General features: G+C 43.2%; 2 protein-coding genes across 5 annotated transcripts in view; one reads left to right on the forward strand and one right to left on the reverse strand.

The window, feature by feature from the left end:
- Kdm5c (lysine demethylase 5C) overlaps nucleotides 1-18,344 on the reverse strand; it is a 42,818-nt gene extending 24,474 nt beyond the window's left edge. For 2 of the 4 annotated variants that reach the window (XM_028772640.1, XM_028772638.1), the window contains exons 1-10: nucleotides 17,654-18,344; nucleotides 13,766-13,843; nucleotides 11,279-11,401; nucleotides 10,836-11,006; nucleotides 8,957-9,091; nucleotides 6,710-6,833; nucleotides 6,430-6,611; nucleotides 5,085-5,243; nucleotides 3,132-3,251; nucleotides 2,859-3,017 (exon numbers count right to left, since the gene is read on the reverse strand). In XM_028772640.1, the coding sequence (XP_028628473.1) occupies nucleotides 2,859-3,017; nucleotides 3,132-3,251; nucleotides 5,085-5,243; nucleotides 6,430-6,611; nucleotides 6,710-6,833; nucleotides 8,957-9,091; nucleotides 10,836-11,006; nucleotides 11,279-11,401; nucleotides 13,766-13,843; nucleotides 17,654-17,803 (1,401 nt within the window). In that variant the 5' untranslated portion in view covers nucleotides 17,804-18,344. The remainder of the gene's footprint in view (nucleotides 1-2,858; nucleotides 3,018-3,131; nucleotides 3,252-5,084; nucleotides 5,244-6,429; nucleotides 6,612-6,709; nucleotides 6,834-8,956; nucleotides 9,092-10,835; nucleotides 11,007-11,278; nucleotides 11,402-13,765; nucleotides 13,844-17,653) is intronic. The other 2 variants (XM_028772641.1, XM_028772639.1) reach the window with 1 other exon arrangement.
- LOC114625367 (translation machinery-associated protein 7) lies at nucleotides 9,702-10,079 on the forward strand. The gene has a single exon (XM_028772642.1). The coding sequence runs from the start codon at nucleotides 9,727-9,729 to the stop codon at nucleotides 9,919-9,921; it is 195 nt and encodes a 64-aa protein (XP_028628475.1). The 5' UTR covers nucleotides 9,702-9,726; the 3' UTR covers nucleotides 9,922-10,079.
- Nucleotides 18,345-20,798: the final 2,454 nt, after the last annotated feature.

Below are 20,798 nucleotides of genomic sequence, written 5' to 3' on the forward strand. Positions count from 1 at the left end.
AGAGAGAGAGAGAGAGAGAGAGAGAGAGAGAGAGAGAGAGAGAGAGAGAAACACACACACACAGAGAGAGACACCTAACTATAAATCTATGAGATAAAACATGGAATATGCTACAGGTCACTGAAATGGGCAACAATTTCTTCAAAACTTGAAAAACACAAGAAAAAAACAACAAAAAGATAAATGTTACTGTAACAAACTAAAAAGCTCTGCATAGCAGAGTAAACAAAAAGGCAAGCTAGGTATACATGCTTGCCATCCCAGCACTGAGAAGGTTGAGAAGAAAGAAAGACTGACATACAAGTTTAACAGAAGCTGGCTACAGGGCTAGGGCTACACAGCAAGACCTGGTTTCAAAGGAGAAAAAAAACCCAAAAAGCCAAAACTGAAAAAGCTAAACAGAAAACCAACACACACACACACACACACAAACACAACAGCAAAAAGACAATATACAGAATAAGTATTTGCAAACTATTTGCCTAAAAAGACATTAACAACCATAGCTAAAAAATGTAAAAAGCCGGGCAGTGGTGGTGTACACCTTTAATCCTGGCACTTGGGAGGCAGAAGCAGGTGGATTTCTGAGTTTGTGGCCAGCCTGGTCCCAAAGTAAATTCCAGGACAGCCAAGACTACACAGAGAAAAACACTATCTTAAAAAACAAACAAACAAACAAACAAACAAAAAAAATGACAACAACAACAACAAAAAAAGCCTTTTATCAAAAACACAGTTTTGTGATGAGTTTTATTTGTAAGTTTTGTATAATAAAGTTTTAGTAAATTAAAAAAAAATAGACTAGAGATGAAAACAGGTGGAAAAGTACTTTCCTAGCATGCACAAAGCCCTGGGTTTAGTCTCCAGTATGGTAAAATGATCAAAAACACTAGCAATGATGTGGGACGCCCCAAATATTGTAGTAAAAACATAAATCAGTACAGCCATGCTAGAAAACAGTATGAAAGTGTTTTTCAAAACTTTGAAAATAAAACTACCATATGATGTAGGAATTCTACTACAGGTTCTATAACCAAAAGAAACAAAATTGGCATTTTGAAAAGATATCTGCACTCCCAGGTTTACTGTAACACTATCTACAAAACAGCCAAGAAAAGGAAACCTGGGCTGAAGAGATAGCTCAGCGGTTAAGAGCAGTGACTGCTCTTCCAGAGGCCCTGAGTTCAATTCCCAGCAACCACATGGTAGCTCGCAACCCTCTGTAATGGGATCCCATGCCCTCTTCTGGTGTGTCTGAAGACAGCAACAGTGTACTCATATAAATAAAATAAAATAAATAAATAAAATCTTAAAAAAAAAAAAGAAGAAAAAAAAAAAAAGAAAAGGAAACCTGCCTAAGATGCCTACTAAGGAAAATGTAACATATAATATACACATTGGAATGCTATTCAGCCATTAAAAATAATCCTATTATTTGTGACAGCACAGATGGAACTGGTGATAACTACATTAAGTGAAATAACCTAGGCACAGGAAGGTCAGTACCATGTGGTCTCAGTCCAATGTGGAATATAAAAAAGTTGATTTCTTAGAGAAAGTAAAAAGTTGGTTCCTAGAAGCAGGGGAGTGCAAGGGGATGGAGAGATACACAAAAAGATTGATAAATGAATACTAAGTTACAGTCAGACAGAAGCAGGACATTCTCATATACTATTACACAGTAGGATGACTAGATACAATAATTATGTACTATACATTTTAAAAAGCTTTATGAAAAGATTAATATTTTCACAATAAAAAAATGTTTCAGAATATGCACTGGTTCAAACAGTGTATTTATGTTTTAGAAACATCACATGGTACCCCATAAATACAGATAATTTATTTCTTGAGATTATAAAGGTCAGAAAAGAATGCTGGATCCTCTGGAGCTAGAGTTACAGCCCATAGTGAGCTGCCCAATGTGGGTGCTTGGATCAAATTTGGGTCTTCTGCAAAAGCAGTCATCTCTCCAGCCCCAATATGTAGAATTTTGATATTTGTATGCATCAATTTTTCCAAAGTTCAAATTAAAACCTACCAAGCGAAAAACAAAACAAGCAAAAAAATCTGAACCAAAATGCATTTTTGCATTCAGTTAAGCCAGGACTCTCAGTTCTCCCTGTACATGGCAATCTTCCTTACAGAACACATATGAAAGGACCCAGCACGCCTTAGAGCACTTTACCTACTTCTCACAGAATTCTTACAACAAATTTTCAGGCTGGGTGGTGGTGGCACACACCTTTAACTCAAGCACTTGGGAGGCAGAGGCAGGAGGATCTCTATGAGTTTGAGGCCAGCCTAATCTATAAAGTGAGTTCAAGGACAGCCAGAGCTACACACAACACACAAAACACACACACACACACACACACACACACACACACACACACACACACACACGCAAAAACAAAAAAAACAAACCTCTGTCTTCAAAAAACAAAAAATTGAAACCAAAACAAAACAAACCAACCAGAAAAGAGAATTGAGAATCAAGGTAGGCATATCCCCATATTACACATAAGGAATCGGGCTAAGAAGGTCAGTTAATATCCTTGGGAGGCCTGTTCTTTTTCTGAAGGGAAATGGAAGAGGAGTGGATGTAGAGAGGCTGGAAGGAGGGGAAACAGTGGTTGGGATGTAATATATAAGAGAAGAATTTTTAAAACAGCATCTCATGCATGCACATTCCAGATAGTACCTAGGCAGTGTTTTTTACTCTTCAGCACTTCATCTACACTTCAAAGTAACTACTTGAGGCAGGCATAAAGGGGGAATTTCGATGTCTTTCTGACACTAAATAACTTGCCCAAGCTCATACAACTGACATATAACCATTAGAATCACCCACTCACCTCTTCCTCTGGGGTTAGGTGCCGCTTACTATCACTGACAGGGAAACCGCTGCCAAATTCTTTGGAATGGATGTCAGCCCCATACTCCACAGTTACATCTTCCTCGATGCTATTCACCAGCCGCCAGAACTCCTTCTCTACAAGTTCTGTGGGTACCATCTGGAGGAACAGGATAGTAAATGACATGTTATCCTGTCCACATTAATTCAGGGAGGTACAGTACCAGTGCCTATGAACCTAGTCCCAGTACTACCCCAACCCTCCAGCACCTACATGCACAGGCATGTTGAAGTAGTCAGCTTTAAAGGAGTCAGCCATCTCTCCAAAGCTCTGAAGAGTATATTCCCGGGTAGCTTGTTCAAAGCCAAAGGCTTCAGGGGGCCGCTTACACTCCTGAAATCCAAAAGAGAAAAAAATCATAAAAATAGAGGCAGAGAGAAAATCATCTCAAGTAGAACTGAAACATGGGATAGAAGTAGGGAGAGAGAACTGCCCTCGGTCAGCCTTCTAGGATCTTAGGGCAAGCCTTGCTTTACAGCTCTATATATTCCTCTTTCCCACATCAGCTTATCATATGTATTCATGCCACATAAGCATTTCTCTCATACTTCTGCTCATTGTTAGGGTATGAAGTGTCCTTCCCAAAAAAGTTCACATATTAAAGACTTGGTCCCAAGATGGTAGTGCTATTTTGGAAAGTTCTACAGTCTTCAGGAGGTGAGGCCTAGTTGTAGAAAGTAGGTTGCGGGTTGAGTTCCTTGGAGGCAGTATCTTTGCCTAGCACTGTCTTTGTCTTTCTCTCTGCTTTCTAGCTGTCATGATGTGAGTCTACCATGATGGGCTAAAACCATGAGCCAAAAATCTTTTTTCCTTTAAACTGTTTCTCTCAAGGACTAGAGAGATAGCTCAGCAGTTAAGACCACTTGTTGCTCTTGCAGAAGACCCAGGTTCAATTCCCAATACCTACATAGTGCTCAAAACCACCTGTAACCCTAGACATCTTGGGTACTTGGCCCTCACTGACGCTTTTGTGACTCCTCCTTACTACACTATACCTACTGCCCTAGGCAATTTCTCTCCTGAATACCTCTGTTCCTACAAAATCCTGTTTCCCTACCTGGAACATGAACCAAATCTAAATACCATAAAAGGAGGAAAGCAAGTAATCATTATATCCATTTGATAACATTTCCTATCTTCATTTAATACAGAAAAAAGTATGATGTTAGAAGTCTTTATAAACTATAGAACAAGATTTTTTTAGAAGTGTCTTCAAGATAATTATATGTAAGAGAGAAAAAAGAAAATACTTGGGAATCAAAAGGGCATTTAGAAAGTTTTTATTTAGCTCTCTTGTTCCCCTTGACCCAGCACCTGCAGGTTGCTGTCTCCCCTCCTCCCCCTTCCCTTTCCCCTCTCTCCACATGGTCATGGCCGGCCTTTACTCCTCTACTTCTCTCTCTCCTCCCGCTCTCCCTCTCTCTTAATAAACTCCCTCTTATGGGAAAAAAAAAAAAAGTTTTTATTTCTAGCCAGGACTGATGGTGCAGCCCTACAATTCCAGTTACTTTGAAGGCTGACAGAGGACTCCAAATGTAAGGCCTACCTGGGCCACAAAGTGAATTTGAAACAAAAATAAAAAAATAATACACAGCCTGGAGATACAGCTCAGTGGTAGAGAGCACTTCTTTAGCATGTCCAAACCCCTAGGTTCAATAAATAGAAAGATGGTCTATCTATAGCTAGTTAATCCTATCATTTAAAGCTCATTCCTAATCACTACCCTTAATTTTCCTGGGCATGGTGGTTTGTACCCATAATCCCAGGCTCTGGCAGGCTGAAGAAGAATGGAATTTTGAGGCTAGCCTGTGCTACAGAATGAGATCCTATCTCAACTAAACAAACCAAACCGACCAATCAACCCACCCACCCACCTTTCCCTCTGGTTAACTACAACTCAGGGTTTCTAACATCAATTTTAACATCTGCTTACATGTCAGTACACAAAGTTCATCACCACACACAGTCCATCTAATTGTTATACCCCATAGATAGTCTGGGATCTCCCAGAGGACAGGAGCATAAATTACATCTCTATCTCACAAACTTCTACAAGCTTTAGGTCCCAAAACACAGTAATACTATGGCTGAGGTAGAAGGCTCCCCTTAGACTATACAAAGGCAGGCAAAGATATCCCATATGGACTGGGACTGGGAAGGCCTTACCGCCATGACACACTTTGGACACCTCCAGACACCTTTCGGGATTTCAGGCAAAGGAGGCAGCAGGCAAAAGATGTGGTAATTGTCATCACAGCCATCACACAGTAAGAGTTTGTCATCTTCATCTCCCCGGGAACACATTCGGCATACGTATGACTCAATCTGCCAGAGAAAATTAAAGGGTTATGAATATAGGCCCTGCCCAGTCTTCAAACACCAGGCCCCTCCAGACAATATCCTGTGCCAGAGAGTTCTCTGTTAGAAGCCAGAGGTGTTTGTTGGCTGGGTTGTTCATGGCCCTCAACAGGCTAGTCAAAGCCTGGAGTTCAGTTGCAAAGCATGTACTACTTTCCCCAGATAAATACAGATTATGAGAAGTCTTTATTAGTTTTCAATCTTCTCAGTTTTATTCATTCGATATTCAATCTTCTCAGTTTTATTCATTTGATAGACAGTGTTCTATGGAAGAGATTAAGAAAATCTGGTATCTGCCTTCAAGAGGCACACAGTACGCTAGAGTATTCATAAAAACTGAAAACTGCCATAGCGGCCCATAAGAAATATTTTGGGCACCTAGAGAAGGAAGCAGCACTCAGATTACTTAGAGATGAGGGAGAACTGCAAGGAAGTACTTCATTCTGAAGGGGACACTTGGAATAACTGAAACTTTTTTTGTTGTTTATTTTGCTTTTCGAGACAGGGTTTCTCTGTGTAGCCCTGGCTGTCCTGGAACTCACTCTGTAGACCAGGCTGGCCTTGAACTCAGAAATCCGCTTGCCTCTGGCTCCCAGGTGCCGGGATTAAAGGCGTGGGCCACCACTGCCCAGCGGAATAACTGAATCTTGAAAGCATACTGGTACTTGGCAATTGGAGCAGAGCACAAAGAGAAATTCTTTGAGGCAGAAAAAACTGTATGTCCAAGGAATGTAAGATTATAAAAGAAATATTGTTACACCTCTTGAAGAAAAAAAAATGAATATACCTACAAGTAGTTCAGAACAGCAATAGCTGAAAAGTGAGGTAGGCAGTGCTGGACAATGAGGTTAAAGGTCAGCAGGGACTGGATCATGCATGACAATGAAGATAATGAAGATCTTAGCCTTTATCCTGAAGCACTGGACAATAGGAGTTTCCTCCTAGCACTTTATGTGGACAGTAGCTATTTATTGTTTTGGGTTTTGTTCCAAATTAGCTGCCCTAGTTTCCCCCAATTAAGTAAGCTGCCTGCAGGCAGGGCCTTCTAAATCCACTTTACTACTTAATGCAACCTAGTCCAGTGCCATGCTGGAGAAATGCTCACTGAAGGGATGAGAAGCAGAGCTCTAGGAAGTCAGGGCTGGGTCCTTACAAACTGGGCATTGCTGTGGTTCCTTCGCAGCCTCATGGTCATCTTGGTGCAGGGCTCAGGGCTGTGACTCAGTTCCTCCTTGCCTTCTAGGAAGGTCTTGGGTGAGGCTGACTCCACCTTGACATCCCCACCTAATTCCTCCTTTACCACCACAGTGGGGGGACATTCAGGTCCCTCTTTATCTGTAGGAGAGAAAAGTAGCTCTAAATTTAAATCTGAAACATTTACAGTCCTGCCTCCTCCCTCCATATAAAGCTACCCCTAGTATCTTGGGCCTCACCTTTTTTCCGAAGAGTCTTATCTTTGGCCATTAGGCCCAGCCCCATCATCTTGGGGCCTGCTCCATATATCTGTAGCTTCTTCAGTTCTGGATTCTTTTCAATGTCTTCCTCTGTGGGTTCCGGCTACAAAGAAAGTAAATGAAATGAGTCAAGATTACTATTTGGAGCAGACTGTCCAATCCTAAAAGAAAAGCTCAGAACACACACACACACACACACAAGTTCATGCCAAGAACTAACAAATAGGCCAGGGTAAGAATTGAGAGCTACTTTTCGAAGACTACAGGTAGGTCCTCAGTCTTATCTTTAAAGGGCCACCAAGCTAACTCAGCAGGTTAAGGTGCTTGCTTGCCATCAAGCCTGACAACCTGAGCTGAATCCCTGGGACCCAGGTGGTAGACGGCAAGAGTCAACTCTAGTAAACTGTTCTCTAGTACATGCTTACCAAAGCAAAAACACAGATATACACATGTATACACCCACACAACAAATATAATAACAATGAAAAAAATTAGGGGTTCCTAAGGTCCCTTCTCTAGGTGAGGGAGCTATGAGTAGTTGACAGTTGCTGGGGCAAGGAGTAGTCACTTGCCCCAGCAACTCATGTCCTGGTGGATGACCACACACACCCATGTACAATAAGAAACACAAACTAAACTCAGTAGATTTAAAAATCTTTTTAAAAAGACATGAAGTTGGGGGATGTAACTGGAGGATCCAAGAGGGAGTAAGGGGTGGTGGTGCTAGGGTGTATATGATCAAGATACACTTTAAACAAACGTGAAATTTTCAAATAAATAACTATAAAAATTTCAGGAGCTAGAGAGATGGCTGAATTGTTAAGAGCACCCATGCAAACAGCTCACAATTAACTGTAATTAACCTGCAAATCTAGCTCCAAAGAATCAGACTCCTTCTGGCCTCTATGGGAAATTCATTCACATGCTCGTACTTCTCCATAACACAAAACACATCGCATACACATAATTAAAAAATAAGTCTAGGGACTGGAGAGATGATTATTCAGTGGTCAAGGGCACTGTGAGCTATTCTTCTAGGACCCAGGTTCAATTCCCAGCTCCCACATGGCAGCTCACAATAATCGGTAACTCCAGTTTGAGGGGACCCGACACCCTCTTCTGGCCTCCATGGATACCAGGCACACACATGGTACATAAACATACATGAAAGTAAACACCCATACACATAAAATTTTGTAAAACTCTAAACATAAAAAAGTTTTTAAAGAATTAAAAAAAAAGTGAAAAGAAATTAAAGGCAGAATCTCAGTTTTACCAATTATAAAATAAAAATATGAACTTCTACCTTTCCTGAATAAATGTAGCTACCATCTCTTATGAAAGAAGCCTCCCTTTATAGCAAATGAAAACTATCACAGAAAACCATAACTGGACATAATGCAGAGAGAGATCAATGGATCATGTGGAGCCCAGCCCCAGTGAATAAATCTGTATCATAGCTTTTGCATCTATGGCTCAGGGAATATTATGGAGGAAAATGAAAAAATTCTAAGAGCCAGAACACCAAGAAGTCTGCTGTGAAAGGCTCTCCTAAAAATGGCTGCATAAATAAGATCAGAACAATGGCATTATCAATGAAAATGTTAACACGAGATGGGAGGGGATTTCATGAGGACTCATCCCTAAACAAAGAACTACAGGCAAATACTGATAGCTAGGAGAAGAATTAACTTCTCCCAAGGATAAGTATCTTCATTTGGTTGTTCAATGGAGTGATCAACTTTTGAAAATAATATATATATAAAATATACATAAAATATATATATGAATGAGGAATTTGAGGGAGAGTAACTGGGAGTAGATGGAGGAAAGGGAGGAAGGAAATGATGCAATTAAGTCTACTTCAATTAAAAACATTAAACAAGCTGGGCGGTGGTGGCACACTCCTTTAATCCCAGCACTTGGGAGGCAGAGGCAGGTGGATTTCTGAGTTCGAGGCCAGCCTGGTCTACAGAGTGAGTTCCAGGACAGCCAGGGCTACACAGAGAAACCCTGTCTCAAAAAAACAAAAACAAAACAAACAAACAAACAAACACAGATCTCCAACTCAACTGAGTAGAGAAATGATCAAAATTTGCCAGAAAGGGCATGCTAATGCTTAAGAGCACAAAAGAAAGTACAACAGTGTTGCACAAGGCTTCAGTCAGCAAGTATGATTCTTTCCACCCCACAGCCCCTCTAAGTGCCAAGAAGAAAAGTACTCACATCAGGCTGTAGTCTCTTTGCCCGTCGTCCATAACTGTTGAACTTGGAAGGCTGCACAGACTGTCGAAGGGGGATGCTGTGGGGTTTATATTCCTTGTCTTTTTCCTCATTATCAAATGGGCGTGTGTTACACTGCTATGGATAAGTAAAGGGTAAGGCTCAGGGCACAAAACTTCAGCTCCCAAAGTAAAATCTTTTGGCCAAAGGACAAAGTTGTTGCTCATACCCCTGACCAACACCAATAGTCCCAGTTCAACTGGTCTTTATCGCTGACATCTTAGAAACTTTAAGAATTCTTTTTTGTTTTTTTCCCTTTCTTTCTTTTTTAACATTTACTTAGTGGTGTGTGTGTTTGTGTGTGTGTTATGTGTGTGGCATTTATGCCACAGTGGCATGCAAAAGTCATAGGACAACCCCTGGGACTCAGTTCTCTCCTTCCACCATGTGCATTCCAGGTCAAACTCAGGCCATCAAGCTTGGAAGCAAGCACATTAACCCAATGAATCATTTGCAAGTCACTAATGAAGCTTTTTCTTCTTTTCTCCTCCTACCTGCTCTGGTGAGGGAGGAGTGTGTGTGCTGGTAACTGAACCCAGGATTCTACAGATAAGTAAATATAGGACATTGATAATATACCTATCAGAAGACAAGAAAGTATCACTAGGAAAAGGTAAGGTCTAGTTTTTTCCATTCTCCAATCCATGGAACCAGTCTTATTAAGAATAGTCCCAGGACGAGGATCAGGGTCTGGTGAAGGGGCTGGAGGCGCCATGTCGGGCCGGGAAGGTGGCAAAAAGAAGCCCCTGAAACAGCCCAAGAAGCAGGCCAAGGAGATGGACGAGGAAGATAAAGCTTTCAAGCAGAAACAAAAGGAGGAACAGAAGAAACTCGAGGAGCTAAAAGCCAAGGCCGCGGGGAAGGGCCCCCTGGCCACAGGTGGAATTAAGAAATCTGGCAAAAAGTAAGCTGTTCCTCACATCGGAGGTGACGTGACCCTCCTCCTCCATCCCTATGTAACCATCTGGATTCCCTGCCATAACATCTTTGCCACCTAATAGCTAGGATGAAGTGTTATCCTGGAGCCTGTTGTTGTACATTGTAATAAACTTTTGTAAAAAAAAAACAATGAATAAAGTGAACAATGCAATGAAAAAAAAAAAAAAGAATAGTCCCAGGACTTAAGAAGCTGAGAAAAAGAGGATCAAGGGTTCAAGGCTAAGGGACTAGCAAAATAGCTCAGTGGGTACCTGGCTGTCAAGCCTGAGAATCTCAGTTCAACCCCAGGGACCCACATCGTGGAGAGAGAGAACAAAGTTCTCAAAGTTATCCTCGTACCTCCACATACATGGAAGCACACACAATAAACACAATTTATAAAGTTCAAGGTAGGGATCTGGGATACAGCTCAGTTAGTATTTACCTAACATGGAAAAACTCAGCATGGTGGTACATGCCTCTAATCTCAGTGACCTGGAAGGTGAAAGCAGAATGATCATGAGTTCGAGCTTGTCCTTGCCTACAAAGTTTGAGACCAGCCAGGGCTATAGGAGGATGCTGACTCAAAAGAAAATAAAAGAGAAAAATCTAAAACACAACAGGACATGGTAGCTGAAATCCCATACTTAGGGGACTGAAGGATTATAAATAAATTTCAAATAACCAAGTCACGTCCAGACTCCCCACCAAAAAGGAGTTTTAAGTCCAGTCTGAGCTACATGGTCAGTGGGCTAACTACATGGTAACTTCTAGGCCAGCCTGCCACCTATTAAGACCCTATGTCAAAATAAATTAAAAAAGAAAAAGAAACAAAAACAGAAGTATGCCAATATGTACCCACAGATCAAGACCTCCTTACTTCACTACAGCCTGGCATCCTTACCACAAGGTTGGCTCCAGACTGGTACATTTCATAGGGATAAACAATGCGTTCATAGTGAGAGCGTAGCAAGGAACCAATGTTTTTTCCAGGTGGATAGTTGAGGCGCTGAGCCACACGGGCCCATCGACGGTCCTTGCAGATAGTTTCATAACCACCTTCTTCCACCACAATCTGAAAGGAAGAGCAGGAAGGGACATGAGGCACTGTGTATGTGACCATGCAGAAGTAGGCCTACAGGAAGGGTACGGAAGACAACTGCAGCCTCTCATTTTACCAGAAGCTACCCCTTTTCCCAATCTCAAACTGCTGCAAGAGGTGGCAAAACACGCTGATGTGCTACCAGTCTACCCCTTCCACTATAGCCCAGAGACACAGTATCCAAACCAAAAGGGGTCCTAGAGTAGCATGGGTTTATTGAATATTTGAGAAAAACCTGTTCTTACTTTGCTGAGGCTATAGAGGTCCAAGATCCGCCGTTCTACATTGGGAATCTTTAAGGATGAGCCCTGGATCTCCCAGAATTTGGCAATCTGGTCCAAATAGTTCAGTTTCACTCTTGTCTGGGCCTAAAGGAGAAACGGCTCAAAAACACTGGCCACCACCTCCTACCATCACCCACCCATTACCATCAATATTCCATCCCACCCCTCCCCCCCAACACTCCACAGTGACCCATCTTCTGGCTTAAACTTAGGGGAAGAAAAAGGGAAGGAAGTAGACTTCTCCCAATGAAATGAGCTTTGGACTCTAGACAGGTCTTGGCCCTGCTTTTCTCTTGTTTCCCAGGAGAAGGTCATTAAAGTCTGTATATCTTTCCTCTCACTCTTATGATAAGGTTGTCTATATATTATTATATCTTGTAGTACAGATGAAAAAACATCACCAAAAGTTAATTCTCATAAGCCCCAAGATACATGAATATGAAATAGATGTAAGCTTTGCTGCATTTGAGCAAATGAGTACCACTTACTGCATCCCCTTATTTTTATTAGAAAATAAGTGCCAGGCATGGTATCTCACACCCATAATCCCAGCATTTGAAAAGTAGAGGCACGAAGATGAGTTCAAGTCTAGCCTCTATTACATAGGAGATTTGAGGCCTGCCTGGGTTACATGAGACACTGTCTCAGAAAACAAACAGTAGATATGGACTTAATTAAGAGTAGTGAGGACCACCTGGAAACTTCAGAATTGTATCTAAGTTCTACATAGGGCTCCAAAAAAGCATATTCATCTCCTTTTGCACGACACAAAATATTTCGTGGTGGCTGAATTATGAGAATGGCCTGGCTGGGCGGTGGTGGCACACGCCTTTAAATCTCAGCACTTGGGAGGCAGAGGCAGGCAGATTTCTGAGTTCGAGACCAGCCTGGTCTACAGAGTGAGTTCCAGGACAGCCAGAGCTACACAGAGAAACCCTGTCTCAAAAAAACCAAAAAAAAAAACTTTAAAAAAAAAGAGACAGAGAGAAAGAGAAAGAGAGAAAGAAAGAGAGAGAAAATGAGAGAGAATGCCCTGAAGCACTAAAATGATGTACTAGCTAACTCAAGATCTGATATGGATAAAGATCCTAGAACAAGACTGTCTATGCTTGCCAGAAATCTCACTGGCCTGAGAAGGGTTCCCAAAGGTCCTAAGTCTGTAACTTTATCACTTGAGTCCCAGGCCCTTTTCTAGAGAACCAGGTTAGTTGTAGATCAGTTCTTTGAGTCTTAGTTGAGAAGAATTAAGGCTAACTCATGGGAAGAAATGAACTAAAGCTCCTTGGCTGTGAAAATCCTTAAGGGGCAAAGAACACCTTCTATCTGAACCCCTTATCTTTCTAAACTTGGCCTCATCCCTGCTCCTTCCTTCCCTCATTAACTAGCATGAAATCTCTATAAGGCTGCCCTTGTTCGGTGCTAAGTAATACTTGCCCACAGCTGTACCAGCCAGACCTGGTTACATTTATTTCTCCAAGGATCTCATAGCACATACAACAGATTACTCTGGTTCTGACTTGAACAATATCTAGACTGAGTTTATGGCAGTAGTTCTTAGTGGGGAACAATTCTGTTCTATGCTTCATATACACCCACACATACCTACCCTATGACATACACACACACACACACACACACACACACACACACATTAGGGTACTGGCATTCAGTTGGGTCCAGTATTCTACTACAATATTTAATAAGGCTCAAAGGTACATATTAATGGGAATTAATTAATTAGTGGGAAGGGAACATGCATCTAACTTGCATTTTCTTTTTTTTAAAAGATTTATTTATTTTATGTATATAAGTGCACTGTCGCTTTCTTCAGACACACCACAAGAGGGCATCAGATCCCATTAGAGATGGTTGTGAGCCACCATGTGGTTACTGGGAATTGAAGTCAAGGACCTCTGGAAGAGCAGTCAGTGCTCTTAACCACTAAGCCATCTCTCCAGCCCATAACTTGTACCTTCTATGAAAAATTCTAGAACTGTACCCCAAAACCAGCTTTAGGATACCCACTCTCATCATCCCAGGACAGTCTCAAGCCTGACCCCTGCCCATGTCTGTAACTATTCTAGCCTCTACAAAGGCCAGTTCTTGTGTTCTTATACCTCACCATCCACTCTACCAAGTATCAAAGAAGGAAGGTAAGAAGCACAAAGCCATGGATAAATTAGATATATGAGGCTACACTACACTGGTTAAGGAAGGAAGGTCTCAGCCAGCCACATAGCTACCTTTTGCCCATCCAGGTAAGGTAGATATTTGATAAGGAAAATTCTTAAGTAACAAAATTTTATGGGGAAAAGAGCATCTCCAGCCTTTGAGATATCAAATCAAAAAAGTGAATTCCTGCCCTTCTATCTGGAGCTCCAAATCTTCTTCTATGTCCTGGGCATGCTTATTCTTTCTCCAAATCCCAACACCAGTCCCTAATCTCACCTCCAGCTCATTCAACCTCTGGATTCGGGGAGTAAACCTGAAGTTGTCCACTTCCACAGCAAAGGGTGGCTGCCAGTCCTAGGAGAACAAGAAAGGGGAAAGGAACTTGGGTTATCCTACTTTAATGCAAGATCAGACAGCATCAAAAGCAGTTCCATGATCCATTAGTACCTCCTAAAACTTCTAGCCACCTTAGATCTATCAACCTGGGAAACATCCAAATAGACCCATTCCCAACTCTTCCCAAAGCTTGTAACAGGGCATAAAAGTCCCTCAGACCCATATTCAAGGCCTCATGTACATGCCCTGGTAAACTTCTAAATCTTTCCCAACAGTACAGTGCTAGGATTTTGAGAAATATAAAAAGCTCTAAACAGTTAACCACAAACCCTCCTCATACCCACATTGTCAACCTTCCCTAGGCAGGACACATAAACTAGAGTTATACATAAACCATACAGGACCTACAGTCAGGAGATGTGGGTTCATGTTGTAGCTCTACTACTTACTAGCTATGAGATCTTACCTTTCTGAATCTGTAAGGTAGGTAGGTATATGAATTCTTGCCCTGGCTTCCTCACAAGACATTTGCTCTCTAAATCTGACCTCACCAGTGAATACACATGCAGGGTAGCTCAGCTCTGGTTCAGGCAGGGATTAACACTTCAGGTCATCAATGTCTGTTCTCTCAGTTAAAGACTCACAGAAGACACTGCAGGGAAGACCAAGGAAGATGAATCTGCACCTCTTACTCCCCAGGTCAGAAAGGCTTCCTGTGGGTCCTCTTTCATATACTTGCCTTCTATAAGAGGCAGACAAGGAAGTCTGGAAGTGAGTGGGAAGCCCAAAAGTGGTGGCAAAGAATGCAAGAATTTACGGAGGGGAAGCCAGGAAAAAAGTAATGAAAGCAGGGAAAGCTTTACCCTGCCAAGCTGGAGCTTTTTCTGTCCTACCCAAAAGATAGCTATGAAGACTCCCCTTCCGAATAGCCTCACGAATACTTTCCCGGAGAATCCTCTCTCCCCTGGAGCTCTGGTGCTTAAGAAATGGTTTGGTTTAAAAAAAAAAAAAAAAACTCTAGAATAACCTAGATCAATGTCTTCATTCTACAAATATGGAAAGTAAGGCTAGGAGAGGAAATCACATACTAGTTAGCAGTAGAGCCAACTCTAGAACCCATGTCCTCTGATCGCTGGTTCTTTGTACTATACCAAGCTACCAGCATTTACACACAAGTGAACACATATGAAAGGAGAGAAAAGGTATGGGAAAAGAAAGGGCTGTTGATCTTTGTATGCATGCTCTTTCTCTTAAAAAAGGAACCAAGAGCCTCATATTTGCAAGTGTACATGTTCTTCCCCAACCCACAGTAATAGACAGAAAGCACTTGAGGCTGACGGAAGCAGGAAGGGAAAAAAAGGCTAAAATGCTACAGCTTAAGCTCAGAGAAGCTCTTCACATCCTCTTACCTCCCATCAGACAACACTCCTCTCAGCACAGATAACCCAGGCAGAAAGGTGCTCAACCCCCAAACTCTAGGCCCCCCTTTCCCTGCTCAGCCAAGTTCTAATCAATGCAACATCAAGCACCTGACGGAGATTGCGGAACTAAAATCCTAAGGCAGGAGCTATAGGTCCAACAAACCTCTCATCTCAGTCCCATCTTAGTACAAATGCTCAAAATGATGGCATTTTAGAGCGTGGTGACAAATAGGATGGCTATCTAATTCAGGAAGTCGTATGATGCCCTCATTACTACCTGTCCTCCATCCATACCAAGTGTAGCAAGCAGCCACATGCTCTGAAACACAAATCCAAAACCACTCCTTTAAGACAAACTCCAATACCTACTCACACACAGGTTTACACCCTGGGCCAAAGAATCACTTGGGTGAGTAATTCAAGTCCCAAACAGAAGAAAGCCACCTTCTTTAAGGCCTAAAGGTGGTTTAAGAGAGTGTGTACACGCACACAAAATCATGAACAAAAACAAGAGTCAGATCTCTTGGACTAGAAAGAATCCTGCTGCCGGGCGGTGGCGCACGCCTTTAATCCCAGCACTTGGGAGGCAGAGGCAGGCAGATTTCTGAGTTCGGGCCAGCCTGGTCTACAGAGTGAATTCTAGGACAGCCAGAGCTACACAGAGAAACCCTGTCTCAAAAAAACCAAAAAAAAAAGAAGAAAGAAAGAAAAGAAAAAGGAATCCTGCTATTGGGGTAAAGAAAAGAAGCCTACCAAAGAACAGTCCCATGAGGATGGACGGACACACGGACACACTAGAGAGCGCATGCGCTCACACGTGAGTGCACATGCGCACATGCACGCACGCATGCACACACGCATGCACACACGCATGAATGCATGCATGCACGCACGCACGCACGCAAGATGTGCTTGTCATTCCTTCCATCCTGGGTCCCCAAGACAAGGTAAGAGAGCACCTACATAAGGCCAACCTTCCCAAAAGCCCAAGGAAATTCAGACCTCAATTATCCTCACATGAGGCTTCTCCTGACCACTTCAGGGAATATTCCCTTAAGGCCATCCAGGAGTCCAACCTTTCCTTTCTGCTGGCCTTCCTGGCCTGTCACTAATAGTTGTGACTCCCTCACAACAGCGCATCTTCAGACACCTGGACCTAGAGAATCCTTCTAAAACCAGCCTATGAACAACAAAGGGCAACAAAAGCATTAAAGTGGGTAAGAAGACCTAAGGTGCTCTCTCCTCAAGTGGGAATAAGGCTTCCACACCCTGAATCACCTCCTCGAAGATACATTGTTGCAGTCAAATTCAAACCAGCCCAGGAATCCCATGTGGTTACTAAACACTGTTCATCATTTTCTCTTCCAGTGTGTCAGCAAGGCAGCAGCCTGTCTTAGCCTTTGAAAAACTCCTGGTCTAGTCAGGACTAGAAGCAACGATATGATCCTTTTTGCTGAACATTGGGAACCAAAGGAAGATTTTCATATCACCACTATTGTTTCTGGGGACCCAAAAAGCCTTATCTTATAGGATTATCTACATTCTGGGCCAGAGGTAGAATCGAAATCTTCTGAGGACATACCAAGCTAACTGGTCTAAACTTCTCCATAGGAAGGCTGTGGGGACCATGTGCAAGAAGGTTCTGACATTGCCTTCAACTAGAAAACGGAACAATTTCTTAAACCCATGTCTGAGAAGCCAGAAAGAGCACTCCCTGTGAGAATGATTTCCTGACTGGTCCATCAGGCCAGGATATATTATCAGAGATGAATTGGCCTGACAGCGTGTGAGTAAACATGAGTCAACACACATAGGAGCAAACCAATGACCACATCAAGCACCTTCACAGTCACAGTAATTACCAGTTACCAGAGTGTACTATGTTACCTGGTTTAATCTAATTATTCCTAGCACACAATTCACAGGCTCAGGGATTACTTTACATGCCCAAGGTCATACAGCTGCTAACCTTCTAAGTAGTTTTAAACTCAGGTCTGACTCCCTTTCGAGATGTGATCTTTCCACTACACCACACAGCTTGCCTTAAAGGGAATAATGACAATAGTTGCTACTTTGTAACAGCCTCGACCAGAGTGATACAAAGTAAGAGATGGGAGTCTCTGTGCTTCCCTGCGAACTCTCCCCAACCCACTAAGCATCTGTGTATTGAATCAAGAGAAATTCTCAAGAGCAGGGTGGGAGTGGGTCTCAGATCCCAGGTCACTTGTATGCAACAAAACGAGGACCCCTGACCCCAGCAGGGGTCCTTCGCTTTGCGAGGCATCCACAAAATACCAGCCATCCCATATTCTTCCCACACCTGCTCCCCCCCGCCCGGGACTTCACCACTGGCTACCCGGATCCACCCACAAGCTCGCTGCTGGCGACCATCAGCTCCCGGCCTTACCGCGGGTGGGCGGATCTTGCAAATGCCGGACTTCTCGGCGATGGGTCTGATTTTCGCGATGTAGCCAAGAGGGTCTCGGAACTCGGCCCAGCTAGGCTCGAACACCGGACACTCCGGCGGCGGTAGGAAATCGTCGGACCCCAGCTCCATGGTGGGCCCGAGGGCTGGGCCAGAGATCGGGAGGGCTCAGGCAGCCCTTAAGGACTCATGGCGCCGCCGCTGTCTGAAACCGAGGCACTTCTCGGAGTCTAGGCCCTAAGCAGGACGGCCACCGCCCGTCTAGGGCTTAGGGGGGGCGGGTACCGTCCTCTAAAAGTCTCAGGCTGAGGTTTCGATTACCGGTTCTTAGTCCTGTTCCGTTTCTTCCACACCCTACCGCTGCCTCCTAACTACTGAAGCCTTCACTACTACACTTAAGTCCCAGTCGCGGCAGGTTTCATCGCTGCAACCGCCATCTTGGTTTGTCAGCGTCTCCTCCCCCCCACCTCTGTACCTCACCACAACAAACCAGATCCTTCCGCAAGGGGTCTCTCCGAGTTCCGTTTATTTTGAGTCAGAAAAAAACATAGGAGCCTTCACGCTGTGATGATCGAAAGAAATCGGGTTGTATATGCCCCCTATTTGGAGGTGGTTAGTTAAAAACATTTCTCAGGCTGAGAGAAAATAGTACACCTCATTGGCGGAGGAACAAAATTGTAATTTGGCACCGGATCCTTTTACCGGATGGACCGGCGGCGCACGTTTAAAGGCCAGTGATGCGCATGCGCAGTCTCTAGACAAACCGGAAGAGGAGCTAGTGTCCATAAGTAGTGATCCTGAACTGGTACGCACCCATGCACGCTCGCACACGCTCGCGCACGCGCACGCACACACCCTAGATCCCAAGCATGTTGTCAGCTCCTCCCCAATGTCCTTTGCTGCTTCTCCCAGGTCTTTTCAGTGTGAACCACGGAAGGCGGTGATTTCGAAGAATCTCCGCCCCCTTCCTCCCTCTCCCCCCTCCCTCCCATTCTGCGTGTCTGCTGCTGAGTGAAGATTTACCAGACTTACACCTCGGAGGGTTTTGTTTTTAAAGGAAAGTAGGAAGCTCCTCACTCCCAAGAGAATGTGGATTTTTAGAAGCTTCAGTCCCACATAGAGTAAAAATGCATTATTCTCCCCAGTGTCATTGGCGGTCAGCATTTTAATGAATGCTTTCAACTGTTCTGTGTACATTGTAACTAGATAAACACTTCATGTAATCATGTAATATGTGTGTATCCATTTGTGTAGCCACTACTGTTACAAAAAACAAAAGGCCTGGATGTTTGCATTTTTGTTTATTTCATGATAGAGGCTAAATAGGGAAGATTTTGACTCTGAGACCAGCCTGAGCTACACAGCAAGACCCTGTTTCACAAAGTAATAACAATAGTAGTAGTAGTAGTTGTTGTAGTAGTAGTAATGTTATTATTACTAATGGCCGGGCAGTAGGTGGTACATGCCTTTAATCCCAGCACTGGGGAGGCAGAGGTAGGCTACACAGTGAGTTCTTGTCTCAAAAAAAAAAAATTATGGCCAGGCATGGTGGCATACACCTTAATTTCAGTACTCAGGAGGCAGAGGTAGGTGAATCTCAGTGAGTTCAAGGACAGCCTGGTCTACAGAGCTACTTCCAGGATAGCAAGGATGGGGCTACACCCAATGTCAAAAACATAATAATAATAGTAACGATAATGTAAAGTAATAGAACTGGACAGGAGAAAAGTGAATAAAATTAAGGTTAGTAAGTTTGATGTTCCTCAGCTGAAGACATTTTGCTTTTCTACTTGAGGAACATCTCTGTAAAGAGTAAAGAACACTAGGCTTTTGGTCTCAGCACCACCCAGTCTTCCTCCAGTCTCCTCTACTGTCTTGAGCCTAGACATACCACAGGGTAAAAGGAAACTGAGCAGTCTTCTAAGCCAGTGATATTGAATCCATTAATTTGTATTTGTGAAAGTCATACTATGCAACAGGAACTTTTGTAAGCATGTGGAAATACAAAGGCATGCCTTCCTGGAACAGATATTTACTCACTGGGACCTGCCAAGTACCTCACTTCCCTGACCCTTGATTTTCTTGTTCATAAAATGAAGTTAAGGCCGGGCGGTGGTGGCGCACGCCTTTAATCCCAGCACTTGGGAGGCAGAGGCAGGCGGATTTCTGAGTTCGAGGCCAGCCTGGTCTACAGAGTGAGTTCCAGGACAGCCAGGGCTACACAGAGAAACCCTGTCTCAAAAAACCAAAAAAAAAAAAAAAATGAAGTTAAGTAATCCTTTCATTACTTAGGAAGATTAGATATAATGATGGCTGCCTTTCTTTAAGAGCCAAGTGCTGGGGAGTAGTATTCTCCCCATCTTGCAGATGAGAACGAAGCTCAGGTCCAATGTCACAGCTAGAAAGTGGCAGAGCCACAATTCAAACCTACAACTGCCTGACTCCCATAAATTCTGCCTGTGAAAGTCTCGAATGAAACTCGGATATGAAAGTTGCTCCCTTGGCCGGGCAGTGGTGGCACACACCTTTAATCCCAGCACTTGGGAGGCAGAGACAGGTGGAGTTCCAGGACAGAGTGAGTTCCAGGACAGCCAGGGCTATACAAAGAAACCCTGTCTCGAAAAATCCCCCCCCCAGAAAAAAGAAAAAAGAAAAAGAAAGTTGCTCCCTACACAGAAAAGTGTTTAGGAAACAAGTTCCTTTTCTAAGCTTCAAGTCTTGTTGAGGAACAATCAGAAACTGGGCACTGCAGGCTTCAGAATTTGGAAACAACAGGCTTCTGCCCTTGTGGTGAAAGCTGGTGTGGCCTCACCCAGCCATCTGGGAGAGAAAGGCTGTATAGAATGTATGCAGAGCAATAACACAAGGTCTTAGCTAAGTTCCCAACCACACCCTCCTCTCTTTTGTACATGAACTACATGAGAATGACACTGCTTTGGTGGTAGGGTAAAACCCAGTGCCCTAAACATAGAGCCTCATACCCTCTGAACGGGTGCTCTGATACTGAGCTCTCTTCCCAAACCCTATGGCTCTTTTTAATTTTGGTTTGTAAAATTTCAAAATAGATCTGAGTTGTCTTTTTTGTCATTGTTTGTTTGTTTGGTCTTTGTTTGCTTGTTTGTTTGAC

This window comes from Grammomys surdaster, unplaced genomic scaffold (genome assembly GCF_004785775.1).
Source record: "Grammomys surdaster isolate TR1022 unplaced genomic scaffold, NIH_TR_1.0 216, whole genome shotgun sequence".
NCBI classification, from domain to species: Eukaryota; Metazoa; Chordata; class Mammalia; order Rodentia; family Muridae; genus Grammomys; species Grammomys surdaster.